General features: G+C 44.9%; 3 protein-coding genes across 3 annotated transcripts; 2 read left to right on the top strand and 1 right to left on the bottom strand.

Moving 5' to 3' along the window:
• The first annotated feature begins 53 nt into the window (after nt 1-53).
• Nucleotides 54-8,964, top strand: LOC130382333 (probable histone deacetylase 1-B). Its single transcript, XM_056590008.1, has 14 exons — nt 54-205; nt 906-1,018; nt 1,113-1,230; nt 1,358-1,432; nt 1,550-1,688; nt 1,979-2,120; nt 2,234-2,326; nt 2,446-2,554; nt 6,604-6,744; nt 6,846-6,954; nt 7,205-7,335; nt 7,460-7,612; nt 7,785-7,836; nt 7,933-8,964. The coding sequence occupies exons 1-14, from the start codon at nt 58-60 to the stop codon at nt 7,958-7,960; spliced, it is 1,551 nt and encodes a 516-aa protein (XP_056445983.1). The 5' UTR covers nt 54-57; the 3' UTR covers nt 7,961-8,964.
• On the bottom strand, nt 8,179-12,261 carry tmem54a (transmembrane protein 54a). Its single transcript, XM_056590011.1, has 6 exons — nt 12,025-12,261; nt 10,914-11,110; nt 10,377-10,436; nt 9,940-10,131; nt 9,631-9,768; nt 8,179-9,270 (listed from the first exon to the last, which is right to left on the bottom strand). Exons 1-6 carry the CDS (start codon nt 12,035-12,037, stop codon nt 9,139-9,141), a joined length of 732 nt encoding a protein of 243 aa, XP_056445986.1. The 5' UTR covers nt 12,038-12,261; the 3' UTR covers nt 8,179-9,138.
• A 124-nt stretch (nt 12,262-12,385) lies between these two features.
• On the top strand, nt 12,386-15,232 carry zpcx (zona pellucida protein C). The gene is made up of 9 exons (XM_056590007.1): nt 12,386-12,834; nt 12,911-13,023; nt 13,146-13,222; nt 13,301-13,472; nt 13,616-13,724; nt 13,807-13,892; nt 13,975-14,054; nt 14,169-15,066; nt 15,146-15,232. The coding sequence occupies exons 1-9, from the start codon at nt 12,421-12,423 to the stop codon at nt 15,162-15,164; spliced, it is 1,968 nt and encodes a 655-aa protein (XP_056445982.1). The 5' UTR covers nt 12,386-12,420; the 3' UTR covers nt 15,165-15,232.
• The last annotated feature ends 90 nt before the right edge of the window (nt 15,233-15,322 follow it).

Here is a 15,322-nt window from a genome sequence, read left to right as displayed (position 1 = left end):
TCAACCTGGTTGTGGCGGGATATAGACGTCCACGCCCCCTATCGCCAGGCTCGACCTATGATTGGCTCTTACGACGTGCAACAAAGTATCATCTCTAGCGCTTTTACAAGGCTTTTTTTTGCACACACGGTTTGCAAAGCCATCAAAAAGACTAAAATGGCGCTGAGTTCAAGCTCCAAGAAAAAAGTTTGCTACTATTATGATGGTGAGTGTTTAATTCGCTGATAATTTAGCTGGTGCACGCTCTTATCAATGGCATCTGGCGTGCCGATTAAATAATATCCTGTGAAATGTGTGTACTGCTACTAGCCATAGCCGACCAGCTAACAGCTAGCCTGACTCGTAAGCTTTCTCCAGCCAGACATCCGCAAGACTAAACATAATGTTGCACATTGAAGCCATTATCCTTTTTTAGGGAACGTAACGCAATGTATACGCTTACTTCAATCCCCGCTTCAGCATTCCGCTTGGCTGGTTAATCGTTAATTAGCGTGGCCTAATTGAGTTGTTCATTTAAGTAGTAACTAGCAAACGAGCTAACAAAGGATGCGACTTGATCACCACCTTTAATTGCAATGGTCCCTACTCCTTTTTTTTTTTTTAACTGCTGGTTACGTAGCTCAACACTGTTCGTTGAATGAATGCATATTCCAGTATTCGGGTTTTTTGACGTTATATTGACGTGATAAACAATCCTATTCCTGTGATATCAGCCCTTAGTTTTGCAATGCCTAATTACATGCGTAATCTGCCGTAGTTGGTATCACGTTTGTATAGTTATTTGAGGGAAACTCTTAATGCTGCATGATGAGTGCATCAATCATTTGGCTGTTGATTTTGATTTTGTAAAAATGATTGTCTTTTGGTTATTGCATCTAATATGTGCGGTATTTCCCCCATTCCAGGTGATGTCGGGAATTACTACTATGGCCAGGGACATCCAATGAAGCCCCACCGCATCCGCATGACCCACAACCTGTTGCTGAACTATGGCCTCTACAGAAAGATGGAGATATATGTAAGTTATGTAAACCACTCCCCTATATGAGTAAGGAGACATTTTGAAAGCAGTTGATGGGCATTTTGAATCTAATTTGGTGTGTGTTTTTCAGCGTCCTCACAAAGCCAATGGTGAGGAGATGACCAAGTATCACAGCGATGACTACATTAAGTTTTTACGATCCATCCGGCCAGACAACATGTCTGAGTACAGCAAACAGATGCAGAGATGTAAGTTTAGCCCTCCTATTTCTTTTCATAACTTCACTTAAATAATATAATTTTGTAATTTCCTAATAAAACCCTTGTCCAGCCTTTGTCATTGTTCTAAGTGCTATGCTTTACTGTTGGTCCACAGTTAATGTGGGGGAGGACTGTCCAGTATTTGACGGACTGTTTGAGTTCTGCCAGCTGTCCACGGGAGGCTCTGTTGGTAAGGGTTCACTTTGTCTGCTCCTCCGCTGTATCCCATAAATCCATGCCTACCATACCTAGTTCTTTCTCGTTGAGTGCATCCATAAGCAATGTGCTAATTATCGGACCATTCCAGCGGGTGCTGTGAAGCTGAACAAGCAGCAGACGGACATAGCCATCAACTGGGCTGGGGGCTTGCATCACGCCAAGAAGTCCGAAGCCTCGGGTTTCTGCTACGTCAACGACATCGTCCTGGCTATCCTCGAGTTACTGAAGTGAGTATTGCCAATGCTAGAGCCGTCAGTGGCATGCTTGTTATTCAATGAAGTGAGGAGTGTGCAGCATGGAGACTATATCTAACATTCCACTTTGCCATATGGAGGGAAGCCAGTTAGTTAAATGGTTCTTTAATAAACCTAATAATAAAAAATGCTACAATCTTATGCTTCAATCAAATTTCTAATGTCTACAGTTGGGAGAGTGAGAAATAAGTTGGCAACAGGTAGCCCCTATGGGCATGGTGTCGGTGAATCAGTGGGTAAATGTTGGCGTCTCTGCTCCCCAGATACCACCAGAGGGTTCTCTACATCGACATCGATATCCACCACGGTGACGGCGTGGAGGAGGCCTTCTACACCACGGACCGCGTCATGACCGTGTCCTTCCACAAGTACGGGGAGTACTTCCCTGGCACCGGAGACTTGAGGGTAAGGCTCACCAACGCATTCCAAATGCACCTCTGGTCAGCATAGTGACTGTGTGTGTCAATGGTCATCTTGTTACATTTGTTAGATGTATACGGTTTCTTTTTAAAATTCAGGACATTGGTGCAGGGAAGGGAAAATATTATGCAGTGAATTACCCACTGCGGGACGGGATCGACGACGAATCGTACGAAGCCATCTTTAAGCCGGTGAGTAAAGCAGTGCTTGTGGGTCTAAGGGTTGTCCACCAAAACCCGATGTGTATTAGGCTTCTTATGGGTGACATGTTTTCTGCAATAGTTTAACTGACTTTGTGATGCTGGTGTAGATCATGGCCAAGGTGATGGAGATGTACCAACCTTCTGCTGTGGTGCTCCAGTGTGGAGCAGATTCTTTGTCTGGAGATCGGCTTGGCTGCTTTAACCTCACCATCAAAGGTACCTTCACGTCACTTGTGCATCGGATGGGTCGGGCTTTTGTCAATGGTCGCAAATATAGTAGTTTGACTGAAGATGCACACCAGTGTTAATTTCGTTACCGAAAAATATGACAAAAATGTTCGTCAATGACCTTTTTTCCATGACTAAGACGAGACGACAAGCTAAAAATAGATCTTTGATAACAAAAACTATGACGAAATGTACGTTTTGTTTTTTCGAGACAGGACTAAAATGTTTGGTGTGCTATTTGGACATTCAAAATGCACGATTTTTTCCAATCATTACCCTCCAGTAAGGTTCTTATGCAACTGTTCACTCCTCCAGTAAATAGGACGGACCTAAGCTACGACTTGGCAACGGGAGATATAGTCCACTCAGCTATGAGCTAACGTTATGCATTGTACATATTTATAATTCGAAATTCGTCCCAGCTTTTATACCACAGATACTCTAGGGCAGGTGTGCCCAACCAGTCGATCGCGGTCTACCAGTAGACCGCCGACAGATCCCAAGTCGACCGCGAGGGGTGAAAAAAATTAAAATTAAAAAATATATATATATATTTTTTTTTTTTGCGCGGGACACATACGCGCGGTAGCGCATGCGCTGTCAACAGCAGTTGAAAGCCGTCAACAGTAGTCACGCACTCCTAAACGTTGACATGGCTGAGGGGAAACAAGCTAAGACCTACCATTTTCACCCTGAGTGGGAGGAAGATTATTGATTATTGTTGACAAGGTGCCGTGCGCAGGCGGAATGAAACCCCCACTGAAGTCCGTAGGTTCCCCCCCCCCCACCCCCCCCCGCTTGAAGGTAGTCTTGCCCAATGTTGACACTAGACTGGTAGATCTCGGGAGGTTGGCTACTTGAAAAGTAGATCTTGGGGCAAAAAAGGTTGGACCCCCCTGCTCTAGGGTCTAGCATATAACCGCGTTGTCTGATTACAGTTTAATTCATTTTTCACAATTTACCGCCTCCCGTTTTGAAGAAAAATCACTGCGCCATTCGTTTCAATGGGAATCGCCACGGTCTATACTTTCAACACAAGGTGTACTTTGAAATTCGTCCCAGCCTTTATACTATAGGGTCTATAGCACATACCCGCGTTTTCTGATTAGTTTAATGCATTTTTCACAATTTGTCGTTTTGAAGGATGAACAGACAAGATTACTAAAGTGACGTCACGTTTCCATAGCAACAGATTTTCGGCTCTACACAAACCAAATTAACAAGGGGAAATCCTATGCCACACGAACCTTTTACAGAGATGGAAAAAAAAAGATGGTTTTGTGAGTTTGCTTTACCAATGATGTAAGTCAGTGGTTTTCAAACTGTGGGGCGCGCCCCCCCTGGGGGGCGCCAGAGTTCTTCAGGGGGGGCGCGACATAACCCGAAAAAACCCCTGAAAGACGATGATTCAAATCATCAGTCGTACTTCAACTGTAGAAGTAACATAACTAAATCAATTTTCAACCGTTTATCTTCGTGAAAACCATTTAACAAATCTACACACTTGTATCTTCAATAATATCTAAACAGAATTTCGATATCATTTAAAATGTCTTCAGAATCACAGTTTTAGATTCATACCGCTTCGTTTTCAGCTGTTTTCATTGAAGACGTCAGCCCATTCTGATACACCTACTTCAAGACATCGTAACTCATTCCTTTTTCAACCGTTTACCATTGTTCAAACCATTAAACAAATCTACACACTTGTATCTTCAATACTATCTAAACAGAATTTTGATAGCATTTATACTTTTTTCAAAATCACAGGTTTAGTTTCAAACCGGCGTCGTTTTCAGTTGCTTATAATAATTGATGTCACCATAGCAACGCCGGTAAACAAACCCCGCCGAATAGTCGAATCTCTGGACTGAAAAGGCAGATCTGATGGATTAGACTCAGAAAATTCAGAGTCTGGGACCCTGTATGAATCTGTAAACTGGCAGTTTACACAGATTAAGATGTTCAAATGTATTTAAAAAAGGTTAAGCTAAAACATGCTTAGATAAAGTTGTTAAATTGTATTGTTTAAAAACGCAAAAAGATGTTGTAATGTTTCAGAAATATGTTTAAAAAATATGTTCCAAATGTTTTAAAATTATGATCGGAGATGTTTGAAATGTGTAAAATAATCAAAATAGCTTTCAAAACACAGGTATTTAGAAATAAAAATTGTGGGGGGGGGGGGGGGCTCAGCTGAATTTTTTTTCTCTGAGGGGGGGCTCACTCTCTCACACTTTGAAAACCCCTGATGTAAGTAATACTGAGAATAGATTGTCTTCATATAAAAAAAAACTAAATTAACTAACGTTTACGAACGCCTCGACATGTTTCGATTAGTAGTGATTTTCACCTCTTGAAATTGATTTATTTTAATTTTGAAAGAAGCAACGCATGGAAGCAATGGAGAACGCCATCTCTCGCTTGGTTAGAACTGAAAATCTGGTTGCCAGGGCAACCTGACGTTTTCACTTTGGTACTCTATTTGAGTGGAACAACTTAGCAGGTGTCCATATATAAGGCGTTAGCCTAATTTAACTAGTTTAAAAAGAGAACATTTAGGCTAAAAGTAATGACTAAAAGTTGACTAAAATGTAAGGACTTTTCGTCGACTAAAACTACAGAGAAAAACAATGACTAAAATGTGACTAAATCTAATAAGCATTTTCGTCAAAAGACTAAGACTAAATCAAAAAAAGCTGACAAAATTAACACTGATGCACACAGACATAGATTGTAAAACTTTTAATCTTAGAGGGGACATATTATGAAAACAGTACCTTTCCTGGGATTTGGGGTGTTGTTGTGGGTATATGGTGCTCCCACACGCATACAAACTTTAAAATAAGTCCGATGATTTTTTGAGTGAGATACTCATTTCTGGAAGCAGCCCACCTCCAGCTACCAAACGAGCGAGTCAGTTTCGGCGCCCCCTCCTACGTAGGAAGGGGGCACATTTGAATATTACCTCCCACTTCCCCACTCCCCTCCAATCAGAGCATCGCTAAGATTTTGTGGACCAGCGGACGAGCAGCTCCGGCGGGGGGAACTCGGCGCTAGCCCTGCAGCTCCGTGAAACCCTTTCTCTGGCGCCGAGCTCACCCCGCCGGAGCTGGCGCAGAATGGAGGAGGACATGGAGTAGAAAGGGATTGTGCTCCCGGAGCCGAGCTGCCGCACTGCCGCCGAGCTACCCCAGCCGGAGCTGCTCGTCCGCCGGAGATGCTAGTCCGCTGGAGCTGCCACCTAGCTTCGGCGCCAGTTCAGCTCCCGGAGTACACCGCCCGAGCTGCCGGACTGCGGCTGGACGGCTTCGACGGCGGCCGGCAGCTCCGGAGGGGGGAACTCGCAGGCAGTCCGGCAGCTCAGCTCCCGGAGTACAATCCTTTTCTTCTCCATGTCGTGGTTCATGGACTTCAGAAAGTCAATGCCAAAGTTCCTTCCCCCCCAATTCTTCTCAACCAAGGCCGAGATATCCCCCACTACGAGTCTTTACTTGTGGAAGTACCAGAGACGTCAGACAGTCTTTATTAATCATAATATCATCCGAGGCGCACATGGCTTTTGACCGTGATATTAGATGGATTATATAAATACCTGTATATAATATTATTATTATGTTATATTGTATCATATAGATATAGAGCTCCAGGAGTCAACAAACGGCAACAATCCCTTCTCCTCCATGCTGTGGTTCAGTCTGACAGCTCATTGGTCAATGGGCAGCAGCTCATTTGCATCAATGCTACAGACACCAGAAACAGCGCATTCTGAAGGGACTGAAAAAGAGGGTTATAGCGATAGACAATATTTTTTTCCCTAAAAGCTATTTCCAGAAAACGGCTTAAAAAACATGTTTTCTGGAACTCAAATACTATGTTTAGTTGTTGGGAAAACACCATAATATGTCACCTTTAAATCATGGCAATATTCCATGCGGAGTGTCCCATCTTGCTGATACGGACTGACAATGGACCTTCGGTTGTGTCAACCTTTCATTTAGCAATAATTATTTGCATTGTCTTCGTTATGAACCCAGGCCATGCCAAGTGTGTGGAGTACATGAAGAGCTTCAATCTGCCCCTGCTGATGCTGGGCGGCGGGGGCTACACCATCCGCAACGTGGCCCGCTGCTGGACCTACGAGACGGCCGTGGCCCTGGACAGCCCCATCCCCAACGGTCAGTGTGAAGCGCCCTACACTTTCCCCTCCTCGCTCCACACCCTGGCCATGTTTCGTCACTGACCGTTCACTAAAGCCACGACGTGCTTGGGCCCACAGAGCTGCCGTACAACGACTACTTTGAGTACTTCGGGCCAGACTTCAAGCTGCACATCAGCCCGTCCAACATGACCAACCAGAACACCAACGACTACCTGGAGAAGATCAAGTGAGTGGTCTACTGTAGTGGCACGGCCTGCCATGACGGTCCTCCTGGGGTATTTTAAAGCGTGGTTGCATTGTTCGTAATGGCCTTAATGACACTGTGTATAATGGTGGGTCCAGGCTGTGTCAGGTGTGTTTGTGTGTGTGTGTGTACACAGCTGCAGGCTGGTAGATGGTATGACTCCCTGCTACCAAAAGGTCTGTGTGTGTGTGTGTGTGTGTGTGGAGTGCAAACAGTGTTCTGCGTCCCACAGGCAGCGTCTGTTTGAGAACCTGCGCATGCTGCCCCACGCGCCCGGCGTGCAGATGCAGGCCATCCCGGAGGACGCCGTGCAGGAGGACAGCGGCGACGAGGAGGAGGACGACCCCAACAAGCGCATCTCCAGTGAGACCCTCCGCCGCCGCCCCTGCCCATCAAACGCCACGCGGCGTCTCGTTGCTTCTGCTCCTCGTCTGCTCCCCGTGCGGCCCTTGACCGAGCTCTTACGATCGCTTTTCTTTTTTCCTAGTTCGGGCCCATGACAAGCGGATAGCATGCGAGGAAGAGTTCTCCGACTCGGAAGACGAAGGCGAGGGGGGCCGGCGGAACGCGGCCAGCTTCAAGAAGGCCAAGCGCACAAAGACGGAGGGCGAGAAGGAGGCCGAGGAGAAGGACAAGAAAGGTGTGCTTCTTTCCGCTTTTTGTTTTTTTTGTTGACGACGTTAGGGTTTACTGTGTGTATTATCTGTCGGTTGAAATCGGAGGGCCGAGGTCTGTCAGCTCGGGATGCACCCCATCCCAGTCTACTTTTTTTTTTAAATTATTATTAAATTATATGATTGTGTCCATTACAGAAGTGAAGGAAGAAGAGAAGCAGCCCGAAGAGGAGAAAATGGACACGTCGAAGTGAGCGAGCGCACACAAGCACTCACATTGCCTGTCTGGTGGAGGGAGTGGCCAGTGGGAGGGCTAACCCTTTCCGTACTCTTCCTTCTTCTACAGGCCGAAAGAAGAGTCCAAGACGCCCTGAGATGGCCGGCTCCTGGGAGACCGGGGTCAAGTGTACAGAAGGAATTTGGAAAAAGTGTTATTGGCCCCCTCCTAACCATACGTATTTTCGGTGCCAAACTGGAAATGAATGGATGAAAGACTATACTTTTTAAAAGGTATGACCCTTGGGTCCTTTTAAGGTTTAGTTTTTTTTTAGGTTAACTATTGAGTAACATTCATGAACTTGAGGTGATGACGTTTTTATGTATTTTGTTTTTGTACACGTTATTTTTTCATAATCTGCGATAAAACCTTGCTTTGATCCTTAGAGGTCGGGTAGAGTGTAAAAATGGTTTATAACATGTATCATTTTTATACGCGTCCTTTTGCATTCAATTAATTTAAGTCATCAAAATTGTGGCTACTTCAATTTTATGTATTTTAGTCCCATTTTTGTCCTGTGCCTTTTTGACAAACTTGACATAATATACCCCTAGCATTAAAGGAATTCAGTCCTCATAAAGGACCTTTTACAATATTAAGTTTAATAGGTTGTATACATATGAAATGGTCCTAATGGAGTCACTGACACATTAGCTGGAACCTTTCTGTGTGTTTAGCCTAGAGACATGCAGAACTCTGATCCAATAGTCCCCTAGGTTATCTTGGGACTTGAATGTCCAATGTGCTGTATTATATTCTTGTAAAAGGGGAGGTAAGAGTGGTATATATTGTTTTGTTCTTTGAACGTTGTTCCAACAGCCTGCTCGTGACTTTCGTAGCATTCTGGGACAAACTCTGGTGTATAGACCACACGTTTTAATAAAAAAAATAGTAAATAAATGTTCACTTGAATTACCATCTTGAGTCCAAAAGCATATTGTGCACATGGTGAAGTTAACAGTAGTTCCTACAATTACAAAATAACAGCATTTACAACATTGTTTACAAAGTACTTATACTTTTGAGATAAATTGATATTTTCTCATGTGAATAAAGCAATTTGATCCCACCAAGTCCTGAAGGGTAGTCACTTATTTCTGTGGTTGCACTACATCCTTGTATGTATCGACTGTCCAGTTCATCATTAGACGAGACTAGTCCTTAGCGTAACCGTTGACTTATCAGCTCCCTCTGGAGTTGGGTTGGAGTTTTCTTCAGCTACAGTGTTTCTACGCAGCAGGTTTTAAGTTCTCTCTGGAAGGTGACCTGGCAGGTTCAGAGCCAGTCACTCGGTCCTTCTGAAGTGTGACGGTCCAACAGTTCATGTTGCTCCGGAGTCTCCAGCTCGCTGTCTGGTTCCGGGGCCGAAACCACTGACGGTGCGGTTTGATGTCTCTGAATGCGAACCTGAAATGGTAAAGCAACCAGCTTATTACACGGTTTACTGACGAGCATGGAAAAAAACGGAAGGACATCGCCGAAAAGGTGGGTGTGTTTCAAAGTGAGTCACAAACGTGTCTTCCAAAATCTCCAGATGCCAACGAGCACTAATGTACAAAAAGTAAGGAAAACCTGACAAGCAGCTGAAAAAGGCATCAGACCGATGATATCTGTATCCAACTCAGACTATTAGGAAAAATGAAGGTCATGATTTCTGCAGGTCATCCAAAGGTAAATGATGCCAACCGGAGCTGCTTCAACTCGGAAGCTCCACACTGCTCCTGTCTCCATATGAGTAGGGTGAACGACGCGCGTAGCGTGGCTTACCCTTTTGGCGTTGCGAGGCCTCTTGTGGCACGGGCATAGATAGAGGGAGGAGGTGCAGAGCGCAAAGCAGCGGAAGGAAAACACCAGCTGCACCACGGACAACACGATGAGGGGAATCCAGAGGACTATCGTGGTTCCCTGGTAGAGATATCGGGGGGAAAAACAGCAAGTCGTGTCATCAGGTCAAAATTAAAAAAATACTTAACGTTTCTGTCTTGGCTGCCTCTCAGCACATGTAGGCAGTGTTTACATGCATAGGTATAACTTTATTAATCCGCTTTAGGAGAAATGTGTTTGTCTTTAACTCACATAGATTCGGGTGGGGTCAAAGGGGCATTCGTAGGTGATGCTGGAAAAGCCATCAGCATCAGGGAACTTGCAGTGGGTCAACAGGCCCCGCCCATTGTGCATTATGGCCTTCACCGTGGAGGCCATGACACCAAGGGCAGAGGCCGTTCCTAAGAGGCCCGATATGAAGCTTGTGACCAACAGGGACCATTTCTACAGGAAGAAAATTGCTTTAAGGAATGTCATTGTGATCAACCCCCCACCATACACGCTGATACTAAAACGGTTGTCCCACTCCCATCTTTGCAACCATTATGGTAATATGAATCTCCCAATGAAAAAGAAAAATGTGGGATGTGTTTATAATGAATTAGTTTTCCCCCTATTACTACAAGAACAGGATACACACTTTCACAAGACAAGTTTGAACAAGTGTTGGGTGTAGGATGGTTGCCTACCAGTGGCACTCTTTTCTTGTTTTTGGACAAAACAATGGTAAGTATTCCACAAATGATTCCCTGCAGAAGAGGGAGGATTACCAATCAGTATGTTAGATGGCAAGGTGGTTAGTAAATGCATGGTAATAGTGTGTATAAATATTGGTGCATAAACACAAAGACCAAGAGAGTAATTCTACTGTTTCTAGACTCTTCTAGACCTGCTTGCTAATAAAATGCAGGCCTGCTATCAATATTTAATATTTTTTCTTCTAGTACTCTTTGTTTTTCTTTGTTAAAGATGTCTTAAAGTAATAATATTATGCCACCAGGTATTAGTGTGATTAGCAGTAAGGCACAGGAAAAAACAGATTTTCAAAGGGCTTGTAATGGCTAATCACACTCACAGGTGGCATAATATCCCCCCTTAAACAATTTGTTATGAACATTGCTACCAGCACTGTCCTCATGCAGGCCTGTAGGGGTCAGTGTTCGGTCACAAATGTTGTAAAGTGAGCTTTTTTCCGCTTTGAGAGAAAAGGTGTCCTACTAACTCACCAGAAGGCCAGCCACAATAGCGATCACATTGGCGATGGCGTACACCATGGTTCGAGCCAGGGCGTGGACGCTGATGTGCCTGAGCACAGCACCGTGCACCAGCGCACTCAGCAGGAAGTTCATGTGACCTACCAGCACCAGCCCAAGGCCCATCTTCATCAAGGCCTTGCTGTCCTTGAGGCTGGTGCAGCATACTCCTGTTGGGGGGGGGGGGAATGATCATCCTCATCATCATAATCATCATCAACACATGTCAATTCTCACAAACATCTGCAGGGAGACACTATAAGGGCAGATTGATTAACCATTAATTAACTTTAGTTTATGCATTAATAAGAATTATTATGTTGCATAAACATAGGGTGAGGGGAAAAACTTATTTAGTAATGTTTAAATGAATAACTTTGTTAACATGAACACCATTAGTAAACATGAGCAACATCAACAAATGATTACCAGACACATTTAACTGTTTATTATCTGTTAATGCTTACGACTGCATTATCTAGTGTTAATTGTTGTACCCTTATTGTAAAGTGTGACCATTTTTTGTTGTTGTTAAAACGAATGATAAAGTAGAACTATGTTGCGTCTAGTCACCCACACTGGAAACACGAAAAAGAAGATAATCAGGTTTAGGGACAACTGCCACTTTACGCCAAGCCCCTATTGGTCATTAACAAATACATTTAGTCGTATCCGGATCAAATTTAGTAGGATACTCCGAGGAGAGTAGGCGAATGCAAATGATAGGGAAGTTGTGACCTGGACCACACATGTATATTTGGCAGTTTTTAAAGCGTAAAGGGTAGAGGGTTAAACATTTACCAACTGGTAGCCCAAGGTTCCCGGAAGGGAATCTATCTGTTCCTCCACAATTTCACCTATGCGACCCATTAAACTCTTTCGCATGTTGATACTCGGCATATCATGCTCTTGAATATGAATGGACACTGAAAAAATACATTGCAAAGAATGTATTTTGACTGCGCGGACCAATTTACGTTACTCCACTGAGAACCACGCCTAAAAGGTTGTCGTTAGTTTGGTTTGCGCTCTGTTGCTTGCATAGGTCTATAATAGTAACGATAATCAGTTTAAATATACTTACCAAAGTTTACCATGATTTATTCCCGGTTATCCTACAATTATTTATATTAGACGCGTCATTGCATTCCCTTTTAATCCAAAAAGCTTCTCCTTCTTCTTCCTCTTCTTGTCTCCTTCACCTGTGTTAGTAGTCTACACAGCAGGGGGCGGAGTCTCGGCCGCATCCCCGCCCACCGCACCTGGGTTGTGAGTTTCTCAGAGCACGCACTACTCTCCAAAAGATCCGTGGAGGTGGAGGTCAACGAATACCTACGTAAGGTGTCGTTCACCAATAAAAATCGGATTTGACTAACTAGCATTATTGAATTGATTATTACACACACCTGTGTGTGCTCAAAGTGCGCTGTTAAAAGCAGACTTGCTTGTTTTTCACAGAGCGCTGAAGGAGGTAGTCTGCATGATGTTGATGCTAGGTGTATTCTTGTTGTGTTTTGGCACAGGGACTCTTCTCCCTTTCCACTCGACATTGGAGAGCCAGATTGCTGAATTGTCTCAAGGGATTTTTGAAGATGCATTCCTTTTTCCAGCTGACATGGATTTTCAAGGACCATTCGACACAATGTTCAGCTCCTGGCAATCTAGCAGACCAGATTTCCACATGCTTACAGAACTGCCTCCCTTTATGAGTCTTCCGAATGTCCAGGTGTTGTGTAATCGATCACAGATAACCTTGCTGGTCGATAGGGCATACGGTGGTGTCCAACTCAATGGAGATGAGGTGCAACTTGGCAAAGGGTGCAATGTGAATGGAGTTCTGGATAACCAATTTGTCTTGACTCACGACCACACAAAGTGTGGCACTATTCGTGTGGTGAGTTGTAGTCCTGTTTAAAAAAGGATTTCAATGAATAAGTAGGGTATTTTCTGATGCAGACTTTGACTTGTAGGTCCAGAGTGGTTTGGAGGTTTTCTCTAACTATCTCCATGTTGATCCCAAAAAATCTGTCTTCAACTGGTGGCCTACTCCCTTCACCCTGCCTATTTCCTGCAGCCCAAACATGCAAGTCTTGACTTAAAAATCTTGATTCAGAGATACCTACCTGGTACTACAGATTGTGTGTGTTTAAATCAAATTTGACCTGACTGGGCATTTTACAATGCTCTGACTCAAATGTTTTTCAGGCGTCCTAGTTCTAGCTTTCCATTCCCACTGGAATTGCCCAACGAAGAGTGGAGCTTTGTTATGCAACCAATGAATTGTGGGTACTGCTCACTTTTTTTTAAATTTTGGTTTGAAATTGTTTGGTTACTAATAAACCCTTTCTTCTTCCTAAAAGCGTTCTGGACCCAGACTGCCCAGTCCAACTTCTATGAAAGGGGTCAAAATATAAATGTACAGGTGATGGCAAAATCAGGTGTCCGACAGCAGCCCTTCCTTCAGGCCTGCTTTGTGTCTCCATCCCCTGACCCCCACTTCAAACCTCGGCAGGCCGTCGTGATAAATAAAGGGTAAGCTTTTGGTAGAGCGGCACCTGTCTCACCCAGGTGGTGGTTCAGGCAAAAGCCCCATTTGCCACCCGACACTCCATACTATGACCCCTAAACACATTTGGCCTATAAATGCTTCCCAAGAAAATCCTTTATTCTTTCAGGTGTGCTTCAGTTTCATCGGACTCGTCTCCTGCACTGGTGGAATACGCTGCTCCGACAAGCGAGGGTGCCATTAATCTGGTCCTGCACACATCTACTCTGCATTCAGAGGTTGGTACTGTCTCCGGGTTCTGTGCTTCAGCCGACTCCTTGCTTGGTGGGCTTAGATGATTTGTCCTTTTTTGTTCACAAGGTGTACATGCACTGTAGTGTGCTGATGTCTGCCTTCGGCATCACCCCGGGGTCCAAGTCATGCAACTACAACAAGATGGAGTCCAGGTGCATGAAGATGTTAACACTTTGGGTATACGCATGTGTGTGGGATTGTTATCTTGCTAATGGCCGACTTGTCGTTCTCCAGATGGGAGGAGCTGAGTGGAGACCTGGAAGTATGCCGCTGCTGTAGCTCACGGTGTCAAGCAGTTAAACATCTTAACATCGGTGAGTGCTTGCCGATTGTAGAGCACCAAATTAAGACGCTTCATGGTAAAGTGTAAAAGGGCTATCCAGCTTACAATGCTAGCTGCAGTTTAGTTGACTGTCTTGTCATTTCAGCTACAAAGGCTATAGTCACTACTGGTCCTTTCTACTTCGTGGGGGAGGAAATGGCGGAGGCACCTCTGACATCGCTGGACCATCTTGGTGACTCCTCCCTGAGCTCAGGTGCTGAGGCCATGCAGTCTGACGCTGCTTTCGCTGTGGTGACTGAATACCAGGCCCCCTCAGCCCCCAGTTTGCAGGACAGCAGAGTGCAGTCTGAAGTGAACGAGATTGCAGAAACCCCCATGGATCCTCCCCTAGGTGAGCCTCGGGGTATGGTGGTCCAGAGCCTGGGCCCAGTGGCCAGGCTAACCATGTGGCTACCGAGGGGGTTGAGAACCACCCAGCCATTACCTGAGCCGGAGAGGACCCCTTCCATGCCAAATGCATCAGAGGCCCCAGACTCTGGACTAAATGAGATCCAAATCAACCCTCGTGCGACGGGCGAGGACCTTCTGTTGCTTCCTGGCTCTGACAAGAGCGATGGGAAAGATGCATCAAGTGATGCTGATATGGGAACCCCAGCAATGGTCGACGGCCATCCGATTCCTGAAGCCTCGGAGAAGACCTCTCTCCTGGAGGAATCCAAGAGGAAACGGTGGGGCTGGAGGCCCATGGTGACGGGGGACTTCAAGGGCCTGGTGAATGTGAACAACCTGAGTGAGGAGAAGCGGCCTGAGAAGCGCTCCAACCGACGCAGGGATCAGAGGGACGCGAGCAGCTCTTCTCCTGTAATCCGCTCTCGAGTACAGTTTACAAAAAGCGTGGACGGGTCTCAGACGCTGAGCTACGAGGAGGACGTCATCAAGCAGAAGGAAAAGCCCAAGATGCGAAGCTTGGGGAAGGATGACGTTGTCAAAGGGATTCAAAAGACGGGCCAGAGGGCGCTCTATACCTTCCTCGAATTGTTGAAGTAGGTTTATCAGAAACTTCTCACATTTATTTTTGTTGAAAGATTTAACACAATTTGGACTAATTTATTTTGTTTTCAGGAACATCAGAGCGGAGTAATTCTACAGAAGCTTCAGCTGTCTTATCTACATAGGCCTTTATTAAAATAAACATTGCCTTACACTCCATGTTTGTGGTCTTGATCATTTTGCACTTGGATTATATTTGGTTAGTTTAGTTGTACTTCTATTTGTTATTCAAACGCCCACAGTCTCATG

The sequence above is a fragment of the Gadus chalcogrammus genome, chromosome 5 (assembly GCF_026213295.1).
Source record: "Gadus chalcogrammus isolate NIFS_2021 chromosome 5, NIFS_Gcha_1.0, whole genome shotgun sequence".
Classification (NCBI taxonomy): Eukaryota; Metazoa; Chordata; class Actinopteri; order Gadiformes; family Gadidae; genus Gadus; species Gadus chalcogrammus.
The sequence above is the reverse complement of the archived record's forward strand: the minus strand, read 5'-3'. Positions and strand labels throughout refer to the sequence as shown.

Bases quoted from the DNA above. Each gene is read 5' to 3' on its own strand.
- tmem54a (XM_056590011.1), bottom strand. The intron at 10,437-10,913 runs GTGAGTTAGTAG...CCTCTTCTGCAG, and splicing joins CTATTGTGGCTGGCCTTCTG to GGAATCATTTGTGGAATACT. The intron at 9,769-9,939 runs GTGAGTTAAAGA...TATCTCTACCAG, and splicing joins TTGACCCCACCCGAATCTAT to GGAACCACGATAGTCCTCTG.
- zpcx (XM_056590007.1), top strand. From the start codon at position 12,421: ATGATGTTGATGCTAGGTGTATTCTTGTTGTGTTTTGGCACAGGGACT. The intron at 13,024-13,145 runs GCAAGTCTTGAC...AATGTTTTTCAG, and splicing joins ATTTCCTGCAGCCCAAACAT to GCGTCCTAGTTCTAGCTTTC. The intron at 13,893-13,974 runs GTGCATGAAGAT...GTCGTTCTCCAG, and splicing joins TACAACAAGATGGAGTCCAG to ATGGGAGGAGCTGAGTGGAG.
- LOC130382333 (XM_056590008.1), top strand. From the start codon at position 58: ATGATTGGCTCTTACGACGTGCAACAAAGTATCATCTCTAGCGCTTTT. The intron at 206-905 runs GTGAGTGTTTAA...CCCCCATTCCAG, and splicing joins AGTTTGCTACTATTATGATG to GTGATGTCGGGAATTACTAC. The intron at 1,231-1,357 runs GTAAGTTTAGCC...GTTGGTCCACAG, and splicing joins CAGCAAACAGATGCAGAGAT to TTAATGTGGGGGAGGACTGT.